The sequence below is a fragment of the Monodon monoceros genome, unplaced genomic scaffold, assembly GCF_005190385.1.
Source record: "Monodon monoceros isolate NGI ecotype Baffin Bay Population unplaced genomic scaffold, NGI_Narwhal_1 Super_Scaffold_12, whole genome shotgun sequence".
Taxonomy (NCBI): Eukaryota; Metazoa; Chordata; class Mammalia; order Artiodactyla; family Monodontidae; genus Monodon; species Monodon monoceros.
In genome coordinates this window covers 109,502,982-109,520,068 of record NW_021703768.1, presented here as the reverse complement: position 1 = coordinate 109,520,068, position 17,087 = coordinate 109,502,982, and the positions used below count along the sequence as shown (strand labels likewise).

Below are 17,087 nucleotides of genomic sequence, written 5' to 3'. Positions count from 1 at the left end.
ATCTTTACTAAATCTTTCATTCCATGAACGTTATATATTTCCTGATTTATTTAAGTGTTCCTCAATATTTTTCAATAAAGTTTTATTATTTTAACCAGAATGACCTTGTATTTTTTTTGTTAAACATATTCCTATGTACATTATATTATTTGATGCTGTGGTAAATGATGTCTTTTTATAATTTCATTTTTAACTTTTTGTTTATAGAGTATAGAAATACAAATGACTTGTATATATTTAGCAGAGCCAGCACTCTGCTAAATCTTATTAATGCTAATATATGTATATGGATTCTTTTGGATTTCTATGTAGACAGTCATATCATCTGTGCATAATAACAATTTTGTTTTTTCCATGAGAATTGTCCCTTATTGTCCTGGATAAGACCTCCAGTACAACGTATTTCTTATTTGAGATCTTAAGGGAAATTGTTTAAAAGGTTTCACTGTTGGGGCGAGTCAAGATGGCGTACTAGGAGGACGCAGAATTTGCATCTCCTCACAACTAGGGCACCTACCAGGCACCCATGGGGGACCACAGACACCTAAGGGGACAGGAGGAAACCCCAGTGACCGGGTAGGACATGGGGCATGGGGGGAGTGAAGGGGGAGGAGAAGTGGAGGCGGGGCAGGACTGGCACCCTGAGGGGCAGCTGGAGGAGGGGAAGGGATCCCATGCCCAAAGGGGGAAATTTTAGAACCATTGGGAGGGCAGAGGATCAAAAGGGAGTGTGGCCAGGGTTCCCCTGCCCACTTGGACCCCCAAGAACCTGCTGGGATCCTGGGCCTGATCCTCTGCCCACCTAGGCCCCCTCCAGCTGCAGGAGTCCTGAGGGGAGTGGGAGGGAGGGAGGGAAGGCGGAGCAAAAGTAAAGGCCAGACCTCCAGGATGGCACCCCTGAGGGGTGGCTGGGGGAGGGAAGGAGTCCCTACACCCAGCAGTACCCACCCACTGTTAGGGGTCCAGCAGCAATGGGGGAGACCCTGGGGAGACAGTGGGAGAGGGGTGCGAAGGAACGGAAGGGAATCGGGCCAGTGCTTTCCCTGTCCCAGAAGCCTGTTGGACTCCCAGGCCTAATCCTCTGCATTCAGAGCCTCCCTCCTGCTGTGCAGAGCCCAAGCCCCACCCCTACACCTCCACCCAGGGCCCTACCTCCAAACTCCGGAACCCCACACTCCAGAGGCTCTCCTTTGGACATGCTGCCTCTCCCCTTCCACACAGCTCCTAAGCAGAGGACCGCCCCACACTTGAATGTCACCCGCCTAGGCCCCGCCCCAGTCTCAAACGTCACCACCCTACCCACCTAGGTCCTGCCCCACACTAAACCCTGCCCCTGCCTAAGTTCCACCCCCTGCCTAAACTCTGCCCCCATAGCCAAGGTTTTTTTTTCTTTTTCCTTTTCTTTTTTCCTCTTTTAGTTTGGGGTGCTGTTTTACCTTGTTTTATTGATTGGGGTGCTGTTTTACCTTGTTTTATTTTGGTGTTTTTTCTTGTTTTTTTTTAATAAATATTTATTTATTTATGGCTGCATTGGGTCTTCGTTGCTGTGAGTGGGCTTTCTCTTGTTGCGGTGAGTGGGGGCTACTGTTTGTTGTGGTGTGTGAGCTTCTTATTTCAGTGGCTTCTCTTATTGTGGAGCGTGGGCTCTAGGTACGTGGGCTTCAGTAGTTGCAGCACACAGGCTCAGTACTTGTGGCTTGCGGACTCTAGAGCACAGGCTCAGTAGTTGTGGTGCACGGGCTTAGTTGCTCCGCAGCATGTGGGATCTTCCCGGACCAGGGATCAAACCCATGTCTCCTGCATTGGCAGGTGGATTCTCAACCACTGCACCACCATGGAAGCCCTGTTTTAACTTGTTGATTCATTATTGTTGATTCTTTATATTTTTCCTAATAAATATTTTTCTAATTTTATTTTACTTTATACTTTGTTAGTGATCTCTCCTTTTAGCTTGTTGCCCCCCCCTTTTTTTCTTTTTCTTCCTGTGGTTTTATTTTACCTTGTTGCAGTTGTTTCAATTACAGTTTTATTTTTCCTAATATATTCTTTATCTTTCTAATTTTATTTTGTTTTTTATTCTTTGATATTTTACTGCTCCATTTTTTCTTTCTTTCTTCCTTTTTTTTTCTTTTTTTTTTTCACTGTGCCACGAACCTTGCGGGATCTTGGTTCCCAGGGGGGAGGTTGGGCCTGAGCTCCTGTGGTGGGAGCTCTGAGTCCAAACTGCTGGACGAACAGGGAACCTCAGACCCCAGGGAATATTAATCGGAGTAAGGCCTCCTGGAGGTCCTCATGTCAGCACCAAGACCCAGCTCTGTCTAACTGCCTACAAACTCCAGTGCTGGATGTCTCAGGCCAAACAACCAGTAAGACAGGCATACAGCACCACCCATTTAAAAAAAAAAATTGAAATGACAAAAAAATATGTTACAGTCGAAGGAGCAAGGTAAAAACCTACAAGACCAAATAAATGAAGGTGAAATAGGCAAATTACCTGAAAAAGAATTCAGAGTAATGATAGTAAAGATGATCCAAAATCTCAGAAACAGAATGGAGAAAATACAAGTAACATTTAACAAGGATCTAGAAGAACTAAAGAGCAAACAAACAGTGATGAACAATAAAATTACTGAAATTAAAAATACTCTAGAAGGAATCAATAACAGAATAACTGAGGCAGAAGAACTGATAAGTGAACTGGAAGATAAAATGGCAGAAATAACTGCCAGGGAGCAAAATAAAGAAAAAAGAATGAAAAGAATTGAGGACAGTCTCAGAGACATCTGGGACAACATTAAACACACCAGCATTCAAATTATAGGGGTCCCAAAATAAGAGGAAAAGAAAGGGTCTGAGAAAATCTTTAAAGAGATTATAGTAGAAAAACATCCCTAACATGGGAAAGGAAATAAGTCCAGGAAGCACAGAGAGTACCATACAGGAGAAACCCAAAGAAAAACTCACCGAGACACATATTAATCAAACTATCAAAAATTAAATACAAAGAAAAAATATTAAAAGCAACAAGGGAAAAGGAACAAATAACATACAAAGGAATTCCCATAAGGTTAACAGCTGATTTTTCAGTAGAAAGCAAGCCAGAAGGGAGTGGCAGGACATATTTAAAGTGATGAAAGGGAAAAACCTACAAACAAGATTACTCTTCCCAGGAAGGTTCTTACTCAGATTTGATGGAGAAATTAAAACCTTTACCGATAAGCAAAAGATAATTCAGCACCACCAAACCGCTTTACAACAAAGTGCTAAAGGAACTTCTGTAGGTGGGAGACACAAGAGAAGGAAAAGACCTACAATAACAAACCAAAAACAATTAAGAAAATGGTAATAGGAACATACTATCGATAATTACCTTAAATGTAAATAGATTAAATGCTCCAACCAAAAGACATAGACTGGTTGAATGGATACAAAAACAAGACCTGTAGATATGCTGTCTACAAGAGACCCACTTCAGACCTAGAGACACATACAGACTGAAAGTGAGGGGATGGAAAAAGATATTCCATACAAATGGAAATCAAAAGAAAGGTGCAGTAGCAATACTCGTATCAGACAGAATACACTTTAAAATAAAGACTATTACAAGTGACAAAGAATGACACTACATAGTGATCAATGGATCAATCCCAGAAGAAGATATAACAATTGTAAATATTTATGCACCCAACATAGGAGCACCTCAATACATAAGGCAGATGCTAACAGCCATAAAAGGGGAAGTCGACAGTAACACAATCATAGTAGGGGACTTTAACGCCCCACTTTCACCAATGGACAGGTCATCCAAAATGAAAATAAGGAAACACAAGCTTTAAATGATACATTAGGGCTTCCCTGGTGGCGCAGTGGTTGAGGGTCTGCCTGCTGATGCAGGGGACACGGGTTTGTGCCCTGGTCTGGGAGCATCCCGCGTGCCACAGAGCGGCTGGGCCCGTGAGCCATGGCCACTGGGTCTGCGTGTCCAGAGCCTGTGCTCCACAATGGGAGAGGCCGCAGCAGTGAGAGGCCTGCGTACTGCAAAAAAAAAAAAAAAAGATACATTAAACAAGATGGACATAATTGATATTTATAGGACATTGGACATTCCATCCAAACACAACAGAATACGCTTTCTTTTCAAGTGCTCATGGAACATTTTCCAGGATAGATAATATCTTGGGTCACAAATCAAGCCTTGGTAAATTTAAGAAAATTGAAATCGTATCAAGTATGTTTTCTGACCACAATGCTATGAGACTACATATCTATTATAGGAAAAAATCTGTAAGAAATACAAACACACAGAAGCTAAACAATACACTACTAGGTAACAAGAGATCACTGAAGAAATCAAAGGAGAAATCAAAAACGTAAAAACAAATGACAATGAAAACACGATGACCCAAAACGTATGGGATGCAGAAAAAGCAATTCTAAGAGGAAAGTTTATAGCAATACAGTCCTACCTCAAGAAACAAAAAAAATCCCAAACAACCTAACCTTACACCTAAAGCAGTTAGAGGAAGAAGAACAAAAATAACCCCCCAACATTAGCAGAAGGAAAGAAATCATAAAGATCAGATCAGAAATAAATGAAGGTAACAGTAGCAAAGATCAATAAAACTAAAAGCTGGTTCTTTGAGAAGATAAACAAAATTGATAAACCATTAGCCAGACTCACCAAAAAAAAAAAAGACAGGAGGAGACTCAAACCAACAGAATTAGAAATGAAAAAGGAGAAGTAACAACTGAGACTGCAGAAATACAAAGGCTCAGGAACGATTACTACAAGCAACTATATGCCAGTAAAATGGAAAACCTGGAAGAAATGGACAAATTCTCAGAAAAGCACAACCTTCCAAGACAGGACCAGGAGGAAATAGAAAATATAAGCAGACCAATTACAAGCATTGAAATTGAAACTGTGATTTAAAATCTTCCAAAAAACAAAAGCCTAGGACCAGATAGCTTCACAGGCAAATTCTATCAAACATTTACAGAAGACCTAACACCTATCCTTCTTAAACTCTTTCAAAATATAGCAGAGGGAGGAACACTCCCAAACTCATTCTACGAGACCACCATCATCCGGATACCAAAACCAGACAAAGATGTTACAAAGAAAGAAAACTACAGGCCAGTATCACTGATGAACATAGATGCAAAAATCCTCAACAAAATAGTAGCAAACAGAATCCAACAGCACATTAAAAGGATCATACACCATGATCAAGTGGGGTTTATCCCAGGAATGCAAAGATTCTTCAATATATGCAAATCAATCATTGTGATACACTATATTAACACACAGAAGGATAAAAACCATATGATCATCTCAATAGATGTAGAAAAAGCTTTTGACAAAATTCAACGTCAATTTATGATAAAAACTCTCCAGAAAGTAGGCATGGGGGAACCTACCTCAACATAATAAAGGCCATATATGACAAGCGCACAGTCAACATTGTTCTCAGTGGTGAAAAACTGAAACCATTTCCTCAAAGATCAGGAATAAGACAAGGTTGCCCACTCTCACCACTGTTATTCAACAGAGTTTTGTAAGTTTTACCCACAGCAATAAGAGAAGAAAAAGAAATAAAAGGAATCCGAACTGAAAAAGAAGAAGTAAAACTGTCACAGTTTGCAGATGACATAATACTATACATAGAGAATCCTAAAAAGGCTACCAGAAAACTACTAGAGCTAATCAATGAATTTGGTAAAGTAGCAGGATACAAAATTAATTCACAGAAATCTCTGGCATTCCTATACACTAATGATGAAATATCTGAAAGAGAAATTAAGGAAACACTCCCATTTACCATTGTAACAAAAAGAATAAAACATCTGGGAATAAACCTACCTAAGGAGACAAAAGACCTGTATGCAAAAAACTATAAGACACTGATGAAAGAAATTAAAGATGATACAAACAGATGGAGAGATATACCATGCTCTTGGATTGGAAGAATCAACATTGTGAAAATGCCTATACTACCCAAAGCAATCTACAGATTCAGTGCAATCCCTATCAAACTACCAATGGCATTTTTCACAGAAGTAGAACAAAAAATTGCACAATTTGTATGGAAACACAAAAGACCCTGAATAGCCAAAACAATCTTGAGAAAGAAAAACAGAGCTGGAGGAATCAGGCTCCCAGACTTCAGACTATACTACAAAGCTACAGTAATCAAGACAGTATGGTACTGGCACAAAACCAGAAATATAGAGCAATGGAACAGGATAGAAAGTCCAGAGATAAACCCATGCACGTATTATTACCTTATCTTTGATAAAGGAGGAAGAGTATACAGTGGAGAAAGACAGCCTCTGCAATAAGTGGTGCTGAGAAAACTGGACAGCTACATGTAAAAGAATGAAATTAGGACACTTCCTAACACCATACACAAAAATAAACTCCAAATGGATTCAAGATCTAAATGTAAGGCCAGACACTGTCAAACTCTTAGAGGAAAACATAGGCAGAACACTCTATGACATAAATCACAGCAAGATCCTTTTTGATCCACCTCCTGGAGAAATGGAAATAAAAAGAAAAATAAACAAATGGGACCTAATGAAACTTAAATGCTTTTGCACAGTAAAGGAAACCATTAACAAGATGAAAAGGGAACCCTCAGAATGGGAGAAAATATTTGCAAACAAAGCAACTGACAAAGGATTAATCTCCAAAATATACAGTCAGCTCATGGAGCTCAATATCAAAAAAACAAACAACCCAATTCAAAAATGGGCCGAAGACCTAAATAGTCATTTCTCCAAAGCAGATATACAGATTGCCAACAAACGTATGAAAAGATGCTCAACATCACTAATTATTAGAGAAATGTAAATCAAAAGTACCATGAGGTATCACCTCACAGCAGTCAGAATGGCCATCATCAAAATATCTACAAACAATAAATGCTGGAGAGGGTGTGGAGAAGAGGGAACCCTCCTGCACTGTTGGTGGGAATGTAAATTGATACAGCCACTATGGAGAACAGTATGGAGGTTCCTTAAAAAACTACAAATAGAGCTACCATGTGACCCAGCAATCCCACTACTGGACATGGACCCTGAGAAAACCATAATTCAGAAAGAGTCATGTGACACAATGTTCATTGCAGCACTATTTACATAGCCAGGACATGGAAGCAACCTAAGTGTCCAACGACAGATGAATGGATAAAGAAGATGTGGCACATATATTCAATGGAATATTAATCAGCCATAAAACAAAATGAAATTGAGTTATTTGTAGTGAGGTAGATGGACCTAGGTTCTGTCATACAGAGTGAAGTAAGTCAGAAATAGAAAAACAAATACCATATGCTAAGACATATATATGGAATCTTAAAAAAAAATGGTTCTGATGGACCTAGGGGCAGGACAGGAATAAAGACACAGACATAGAGAATTGGCTTGACACAGGAGGGGATAAGGTAAGCTGGGATGAAGTGAGAGAGTAGCACTGACCTATATACACTACCAAATGTAAAATAGCTAGTGGGAAGCCGCTGCATGGCACAGGGAGATCAGCTCGGTACTTTGCAACTACCTAGAGGGGTGGGATAAGGAGGGTGGGAGGGAGACGCAAGAGGGAGGGGATATGGTGATATATGTATGCATATAGCTGATTCAGTTTGTTATAAAGCAGTAACTAACACAACACTGTAAAGCAATTATACTCCAATAAAGATGTTAAAAAAAAAGTCTCCCTGTTAAGCTTAAAGCTTGTGCAACTTATTTTATAGATAACTTGTACTAAGCTGGATAACCTGTGGTAAGAAACAAGTAAAAGAATTTTAGCAGCTGAAAGAATAAAGGTTCATTTCTTGATCATGCTCTATGTTCATTGGGTTGACTTAGGGCCCTGCTCATAGAGCAGCCTGCATCTTGAATATTGCTAGAAATTATGCCAGTAAAAAAAAAAAGAAAACTCTGGAATGTCTTCTTACATTGGCAATTAAATATTCTGGCCTGGAAATGACATTCATTACTTCTGCTCTAAACTCATTGGCCAGGGCTTCCCTGGTGGCGCAGTGGTTGAGAGTCTGCCTGCTGACGCAGGGGACACGGGTTCGTGCCCTGGTCCGGGAAGATCCCACATGCCACAAAGCGGCTGGGCCTGTGAGCCATGGCCGCTGAGCCTGCGCGTCTGGAACCTGTGCTTCGCAACGGGAGAGGCCGCAACAGAAACTCATTGGCCAGAAATACTCATGTGTCCTTACTGAATCAGAAGGGGAATAGGAGGTGTATGTTCTCCACGAAAAATAAAAAGTCTTTGAGAAACAGTACTCAGGACTACCAACATCCTTTACTAGGTTGAGAACTTCCCCTTATTTCTAGTTTGCTATGATGTGAATGTGATTTTTATTAAAATTTTTTTCTGCATCTATTGGGTACATACTTCTTTGTTGAGAGCGATTTTTCTCTCTGCTCTGTGATGCTATCATTCCACTGTCTTCTCTCTTACATACTGCTGTTGGGACTCTTCTGTTACCCTAATTGTCATTTCCTTGTATATTATATGTATGCAGGAAAGGGTTAGATCATCAGATCTGCACTTTCCCAAGGTCCTCAGGCCTATCCTGTGGTGAGGCTCCTGGGAGATGACCTCTGAGCCCCTGGCATATCCTGACTGATAACAGTGTTTTTGTATGTTCTGAGCCAGGCCAGATAGTTTATGCTAGCAAGTGATTTATGGTAAACACCTGTTTTTGTTGCCTGAGGCTTTGGGCCACCTTGTATCAGTTTGACCTCTGGGGGACTGGGGTCTGAGTAGCTGAGGTCAGTCATGCAGGCACTGCATGCTTATGTGACTGACTCCAAATAGAAACCCTGATGCCAAGGCTCACTGAGCTTCCCTGGTTGGCAGTACTTTGTACATGGGAGAAATAAGTGTTCTCCATGTGACTTCAACTAGGAGTGGACAACTGGAAGCTTATCCTCCTGAATTCAGTTCTGTATGCCTTTTCTTCTGGACTCCACCCTATGTGCCTTTTCCTTTTGCTGATTTTATCTTATTTTAATTTTTAAAAGTAATTAATTGTTTGTATTGAAGTAGACTTGATTTAAAATATTATACTATTTTCAGTTGTATAGATAGTGATTCAGTGTTTTTGCAGACTGTACCCCCATTATAAGTTATTGTAAAATAATGGCTATAATCCCTGTGCTCTACAATGTATCCTTGTTGTTAATCTATTTTATACATAGTAGTTTTTATGTTACTCCAGTCCCCCTAATTTGTCCCTCTCCCCTGCCATCTCCACTTTGATAACCACAAGTTTGTTTTCTATCTCTGTGAGTCTATTTCTGTTTTGTATATATATATATTCATTTGTATTATTATTTTTTTAGACTCCACATATAAGAGATGTCATAAAGTATTTGTCTTTCTTGGTCTGACTTATTTCATGAAGTATAATATTCTCTAGGTCCATCCATATTGCTACAAATGACAGAATTTCATTCTTTTTTATGGCTAATGGTTCATTTTTTATATATATATATATATGTTTGTGTGTGTGTGTGTGTGTGTGTGTATGTATATATTGTATCTTCTTTATCCATTTATCTGTCAACGGACACTTGGGTTGCTTACATATCTTAGGTATTGTAAATAGTGGTGCTGTGAACATTGTGGTGCATGTATCTTTTCAAATTAGTGTTTTCATTTTTTTCTGCACATATACCCAGGAATGGAATTGCTGGATCAAATGGTAGTTCAATTTTTTCTTTTTGAGGAGCCTCCATACTGTTTTCCATAATGGTCGCACCAATTTACATTCCCACCAACAGTGCACAAGGGTTCCCTTTTCTCCACATCATCTCCAACATTTGTTTTTTGTAGACTTTTTGATGATAGCCATTCTGACAGATGTGAGGTGATATCTCATTGTTGTTTCAATTTGCATTTCTTTAATAATTAGCGATGATGAGCATCTTTTCATATGCCTGTTAGCCATCTGTATGTCTTCTTTGGAAAAATGTCTATTTAGGTCTTCTAGACATTTTTTGATTGGGTGGTTTGTTTTTATTGATATTGAGTTTTATGAGCTGTTTATATATTTTGGATATTAACCCCTTGTTGGTCATATTATTTGCAAATATTTTCTCCCATTCTGTAGGTTGTATTTTCATTTTGTTTATGGTTTCCTTTACTATGCAAAAGCTTTTAAGTTTACTTAGGCCCCATTAGTTTATTTTTGCTTCTATTTCTTTGCCTTAGGAGACATTTTCAAAAAATATTGCCACTATTTATGTAAAAGAGTGTTCTACCTTTGTTTTCTTCTAGGAGTTTTATGGTTTCTGGTCTTGTATTTAGGTCTTTAATCCATTTTGTAATTTTGTATTTTTGTAAACGGTGTTAGAAAATGTTCTAATTTCATTCTTTTACGTGTAGCTGTTCATTTTCCCCCAGAACCACTTGTTGAAGAGATTGCCTTTTCTCCACTGTATATTCTTGTGTCCTTTGTCATAGATTAATTGACCATAGTTGTGTAGGTTTATTTCTGTGCTTTTTATTCTGTTCCATTGATCTATGTGTCTCTTTTTGTGCCACTACTCTGCTGTTTTGATTACTGTAACTTTGTAGTATAGTCTGAAGTCTGGAAGCGTTATACCTCCAGCTTTGTTCTTTTTTCCCAAGATTATTTTGGCAACTCAGGGTCTTTTTGTTGTTCCATACGACTTTTAGGACTATTTGTTCTAGTTATGTGAAAAATGTCATGTTTATTTTGATAGCAATTGCATTAAATCTGTAGATTGATTTGGGTAGTATGGCCATTTTAAAAATATTAATTCTTCCAATCCAAGAGCACAGGATATCTTTTCATTTCTTTGTATCATCTTCAGTTTCTTTCATCAATGTTTTATAGTTTTTAGAGTACAGGTCTTTCACCTCCTTGGTTAATTTTGTTCCTAGTTATTTTATTCTCTTCTATGTGTGTTTAAACAGGATTGTTTTTGTTTTTTTTTACTTTCTTTGTGTATAGAAATGCAACAGATTTCTGTATATTAATCTCATGTCATGCAACTTTACTAAATTCATTTATTATTGCTAATAATTTTGGTGTAGAGGCTTCAGGATTTTCTATACAAAGTATCGTATTACCTCTTCTCTTCCAATTTGGATACATTTTCTTTGTTTTTCTTACCTTATTGCTGTGGCTAGGCCTTCCATTACTATGTTAAATAGAATTGGTGGGAGTGGGCATCTTCTGCCCACTGTGTTCTTTCTGATTTTAGAGGAAAGACTTTCAGCTTTTCACCATTGAGTATGATAGCTGTGGGCTTGTTGTAAATGGCTTTTATTAAGTTGAGATATGTTCCCTCTGTACCCACTTTGATGAGAGTTTTTATCACGAATGGATGTTGAATTTTGTCAAATGCTTTTTCTGTGTCTATTGAGATGATCGTGTGATTTTTATCTTTGCTTTTGTTATTGGGGTGTATCACACTGATTGATTTACGAATGTTGAACTGTCCTTGTGACCCTAGAATAAATCCAACTTGATCATGTATATGATCCTTTTTATATATTACTGGATTTGGTTTGCTGATATTTTGTTGAGGATTTTTGCATCTATATTCATCAAAGATATTGGCCTGTAATTTTCTTTTTTTTGTAGTGTCTTTGTCTGCTTTTGGTATCAGGGCAACGGTGGCCTTATAGAATGAATTGAGAGTGTTCTTTCCTCTTCAATTTTTGGAATAGTTTGAGAAGGATATGTATTAATTCTTTTTTACATGTTTGGTAGAATTCCCTTGTGAAGCTCTCTGCTCCTGGACTTTTGTTTGCTGGGAGCTTTTTTTAAATTACAGATTCTATTTCACTTCTAGTGATTGGTCTGTTTAAATTATTTGTAGCTTTTTGGTTCAGTCTTGGCAGGTTGTATGTTTCTATAAATTTGTCAGTTTCTTCCAGGTTGTCCAATTTGTGGACATACTAACTGTTCATAGTATTATCTTATGATTTGGGGGGTATTTCTTTGTTGTCAGTTGTTATTTCTCCTCTTTCATTAATTTTTTTTTTTCATTCATTAATTATTTTGAGTCCTCTCTTTTACCTTCTTGATGAACCTGGCTAAAAGTGTATCAATTTTTAAAATCTTTTTTAAAAAAACAGTTCTTGGTTTTATTGATCTTTTCTATGGTTTTTTCTCTCTATTTTACTTATTTCCTCTCTAACCTTTATCCTTCCTTCTGCTGACTTTGGGCTTTGTTTGTTCTTCTTTGTCTAATTCTTTTAAGTGGAATGTTAGGTTGTTTATTTGAGATTTTTCTTGTTTCTTGAAGAAGGCTGTATTGCTATAAACTTCCCTCTTAGAAATGTTTTTGCTGCATCTCATAGATTTTGGGAGCTTTTTTTTCCATTTCATTTGTCTTGAGGTATTTTTTGGTTTACTCTTCGATTTCATCATAGACCCATTGGTTTTTTAGTATCATGTTGTTTAGTCTCCACACGTTTGTTCTTTTCCCATTTTTCCTTCTGTAGTTGATTTGTATTTACATACCATTGTGGTTGGAAAAAAATGCATGATAATAATTCCTATCCCCTTAAATTTGTTGAGGCTTGTTTTGTGGCCCAATATGTAATTTATCCTGGAGCACTTTCTATGTGCACTTGAAAAGAATGTGTATTCTGCTGTTTTTGGATTTAGCGTCCTATAGATATGTATTAAGTACAACCAGTCCATTGGGTTATTTAAGACCACTGTTTCTTTATTGATTTTCTGTCTGGATGATCTGTCCATTGATGCCAGTGGGGTGTTAATGTACCCTACTATTATTGTATTATTGCTGATTTCTCTCTTTATGTCTGTTAGTATTTGCTCTATATATGTAGTTGCTCCTGTATGGGTACATATATGTTAATGAGTATAATATCCTCTTCTTGTATTGATTCCTTTATCATTGTGAATGATAATTAATCTTCATCTTTGTTATAGCCTTTGTTTTAAAATCTATTTTGTTTGATATGAGTATTGCTACCCCCACGTTCTTGTTGTTTTTGTTTACATGAAATATATTTTCTATCCCCTCACTTTCAGTTTTTGAGTTTTGTGTGTGTCTTTAGCCCTGAAGTGAGCCTCAGATAGGCAGCATATTGAAGAGTCTTTTTTAATCCAGTCATCCACACTATGTCTTTTGGCTGGAGCATTTAGTCCATTGACACATAAAGTAATTATAGTAGGTATGTACTTATGCCATTTTATTACTTTTTTCCAGTTGTTTTTTGTAGTTGTTCTCTGTTGATTTCTTCTTCTTTTTGTTTCTACCATTGTGGTTTGATGATTTTCTTTAGTAGTGTACTTGGGTACATTTCTTTTTGATTTCTCTTTATCGACTGTAGCTTTCTGATTTGTGGTTACCATAGAAATAATATTGACCCATGATTATATCTACTTGTTTTAAACTTGTATTCATTTAAGTTCAAACACATTCTAAAAGATCTCCATTTTTTACTCCCCTCCCCAACATTTTGTGTTTTTGATGTCATATTTTACATCTTCATGCTTATCCTTTTGCTGGTAATTGTAGTTGTAGTTGCTCTTACAATATTTTGTCTTTTAATCTGCACAGTGGTTTATTTAAGTAATCTTCAATCCTTACTATATACCTGCCTTTCCTAGTGGAATTTTCTCTTTCCTCTAGATTCTTACTTCTTTTCCATTTAGAGACCTTTCAACATTTCTTTTAGAGTAGGTTTAATATTGATGAATTCTTATAGTTTTTCCTTGTTTGAGAAGCTCTCTATCTCTCCTTCTATTCTAAATGATAATCTTACTGCATAGAGTACCCCTGGTTGTAGGTTTTTCCCTTTTAGGGCTTTGAAAATATAATGCTGCTCCCTTCTGGCCTGCAAACTTTCTGCAGAAAAATCAGAGGATAGCGAAAAGGGGATTCCCCTGTATATGACTCTTTGTTTTTCTCTTGCTGCCTTTGGAATTCTCTCTTTATCTTTAACTTTTGCCATTTTAAGTATGACGTGTCCTGCTATGGGTCTGTTTGGGTTCATCTTGTTTGGGACCCTCTGTGCTTCCTGTACCTGGATATATGTTTCCTTTTCTAGATTTGCGAAGTTTTCAGCCTAATTTCTTCAAATACATTTTCAATCCCCTTTTCTCTCTCTTCTCCTTCTGGAAACCCTATAATGTGAATGTTGTCACACTTAATATTATCCTAAAGATCTCATAAGTTGCTTTTTTTAAAAAAATTTGTGTTTCTTTCTGCTGTTCTGATTGGATGATTTACATTATTTTATCTTCTAGGTCACTTATGCATTCTTCTGTATCACTTAGTCTGCTATTCATTCCTTCTAGTGTGTTTTTTGATTTCAACTATTGAAGTTTTCATTTCTGATGAGGTCTTTTTTGTATTTTCTCTTTCCTTGTTAAAATGATCAGTGTTTAGATCAATTATTTTTCCTAGTTCAGTTAATATTTTTATTACCAATGATTTAAATTCTTTATCTGGTAAATTGCTTATTTTTGTTTTTCAGGGTTTTTTCCCTTGCTCTTTCAATTGAGGGCAGTTTCTCTGCCTTTTTGTTTTACTTAACTTTCTCTGCCTCTTTGAATTTAAATCAAACAGTTACCTGTTATGGTCTTGAAGGGGTGTTCTTACATGGGAGTTTTTCTCTGTAGACTGTATGTGCTCAGTGCCTTTGGTGGGAGGGATGGATTTGATGTGGACTCCAGTCATGCCTTTCTTCAGTGTTGCTGGCAGCTATCACCTTGGAGGAGGTGGGGCTGGAGATGGAGGGGCTAGAACTTGCACAGGCTGTGAGGCAGGACTTCCTCTCTGCTGCATGGCTGTCACAACCCAGTCACAGCGGGTTCTGATCCTAAGCTGCTGGAGTAGAAGCCCTGAGGGTTGGGCTCATGCTGGCTCTGTATTTAATTGTTTTTCCTTCTCCCTGCACCAGGACCTTTGCCCCAAAGGAGGGCTTGTGTACCTACAGAAGTCCAATGCTCTGCCTGTGTTCGTCACATTTTTTCCCAGGTCATGGCTGCTCCAGATATAGACCTGTGGTGTGGCATGGAGTGAGCCACACTCAGCTTGGGCTGGGGTACATAGCGAGGTGGTCGCGGGGAAACCCAGTGGCTGTGCTGTTGTCAGAAGTCTGGGCTGTTTCTGGGGCGCTGCTTGAGTAAACACCAGCAGTCAGCACTGCTGCTCTACCTTGGCTCTGCCCCAGAACCGGGTCACCTCTGCATCCCAAGGTCGAGTCTTTTCCCCTGAGCTGCTGCCCTACATTCAGTGCCACGCTGTGGCATGGAGTGAACTGTGCTGGGGCGTTCACTTCACTCAGGTTGGGGAGTGCTGTGAGGTGGCTGCTGGAAACCCAGCAGCTGCTGGGGCAGACCTCTGTCTTACCTGCCTGGGGGCAAGCCAGTACCTGTGCACTCCTCATGAGTGAAGTCCAGGTTTCATCAACCTTTCTGTCTCTCCCAGTGGTTCTCCAACCAGCCAAAGGGCTGAATGAGTAGATTCTCCCAAGAAAACTCTGGTACTGTTCAGTATCAGAAGGATGGAAAATGAATTCTGGGCAGGAAAATTGCAGATGTCCACTTCAGAGGATGATATGAATTTTACATTTGAAGAGGTTTCTGTATAATCTTTATTTAAAATAGGAGGAGCCCTTCATAAATATGTATCTCTACTTCTGAGTTCTAAGAGACAAGATATGTCATGTTTGAAAGATACGGTATTTCTTTATTCTAGAGACGGTCTGCTTGACGGGATATTGTCTAAATTAACTGACAATCCCTATCAAATTACCAATAGCGTTTTTTACAGCCCCTTTGGTACTTACTTTCTTGTTGTTATAGTAAAATTATATGAGGATGTGAAATGTATTTTGTCCATCATTTCTGCTTAAAACTATTCTGAGCTGAATCTTGAAGAACAACTCTGACACTGACCTTGACCCTGATCATTTATTTTGTTGCTCTTATTTGATGAGAATCCTATGGACCTAAATTGGAGATCTCATCCTCCTAAGATTTTTATCTGTTTCTACTACAAGTGTAGCTAGGGTTGAGTATCAATCTGGGACCATTTTGGCCCCCTTTAACGATTCTGGTTTTTTGTCACAATCTCAGGTTCAGCATTCCTTTCTTCCTGTTGGCCCATTTACGGTGTCCTGTTCTGAGCCAGTCACTGTGTCTAGTGACATGGAATACATTGATTGGCTAGGCTGGGTCTTGTGACCTTGTTGGTGCTCAGAAGTGTTATCAGCGGTGCTGGGAAAACTGGACAGCTACATGTAAAAGAATGAAATTAGAACATTCTCTAACACCATGCACAAAAATAGACTCAAAATGGATTAAAGACCTAAATGTAAGACCAGATAGTATAAAATTCCTAGAGTAAAACATAAACACGATACTTTTTGACATAGTCGCAGTAATATCTTTTTGGATCCGTCTCCTAGAGTAATGGAAATAAGAACAAAAATAAACAAATGGTATCTAATTAAACTTAAAAGCTTTTGCACAGCAAAGGAAACCATAAACAAAATGAAGAGACACCCTACAGAATGGTAGAAAGTATTTGCAAACAATGCAACCGACAAGGGATTAATCTCCAAAATATACAAACGGCTCATGCAGCTTAGTATCAAAAAACCAAACAACCCAATGAAAAAATGGGTAGAAGACCTAAATAAACATTTTTCCAAAGAAGACATACAGATGGCCAAAAACCACATGAAAAGATGCTCAACATTGCTAATTAGAGAAATGCAAATCTAAACTACAGTGGAACCCTCCTACACTGTTGGTGGGAATGTAAATTGGTACAGCTGCTATGGAGAACATTATGGAGTTTCCTTTAAAAACTAAAAATAGAGCTACCATATGATCCTACAATTCCACTCCTGGGCATATATCTAGAGAAAACTATAATTTGAAAAGGTACATGCACCCCAGTGCTCATTGCAGCACTATTTACAGTAGCCAAGACATGGAAGCAACTTAAATGTCCATCGACAGATGAATAAAGAAGATGTGGTATATTTATACAATGGAATATTACTCAGCCATAAAAAAGAATGAAATAATGCCATT

At 38.3% G+C, this 17,087-nt stretch overlaps 1 protein-coding gene across 1 annotated transcript in view; it reads left to right on the top strand.

The window, feature by feature from the left end:
- The window catches only part of MEIKIN (meiotic kinetochore factor), a 113,230-nt gene extending 98,167 nt beyond the window's left edge, over positions 1-15,063 (top strand). The window contains exon 12 of the mRNA XM_029216812.1: positions 15,019-15,063. Within this exon, the coding sequence (XP_029072645.1) occupies positions 15,019-15,063 (45 nt within the window). The remainder of the gene's footprint in view (positions 1-15,018) is intronic.
- Positions 15,064-17,087: the final 2,024 nt, after the last annotated feature.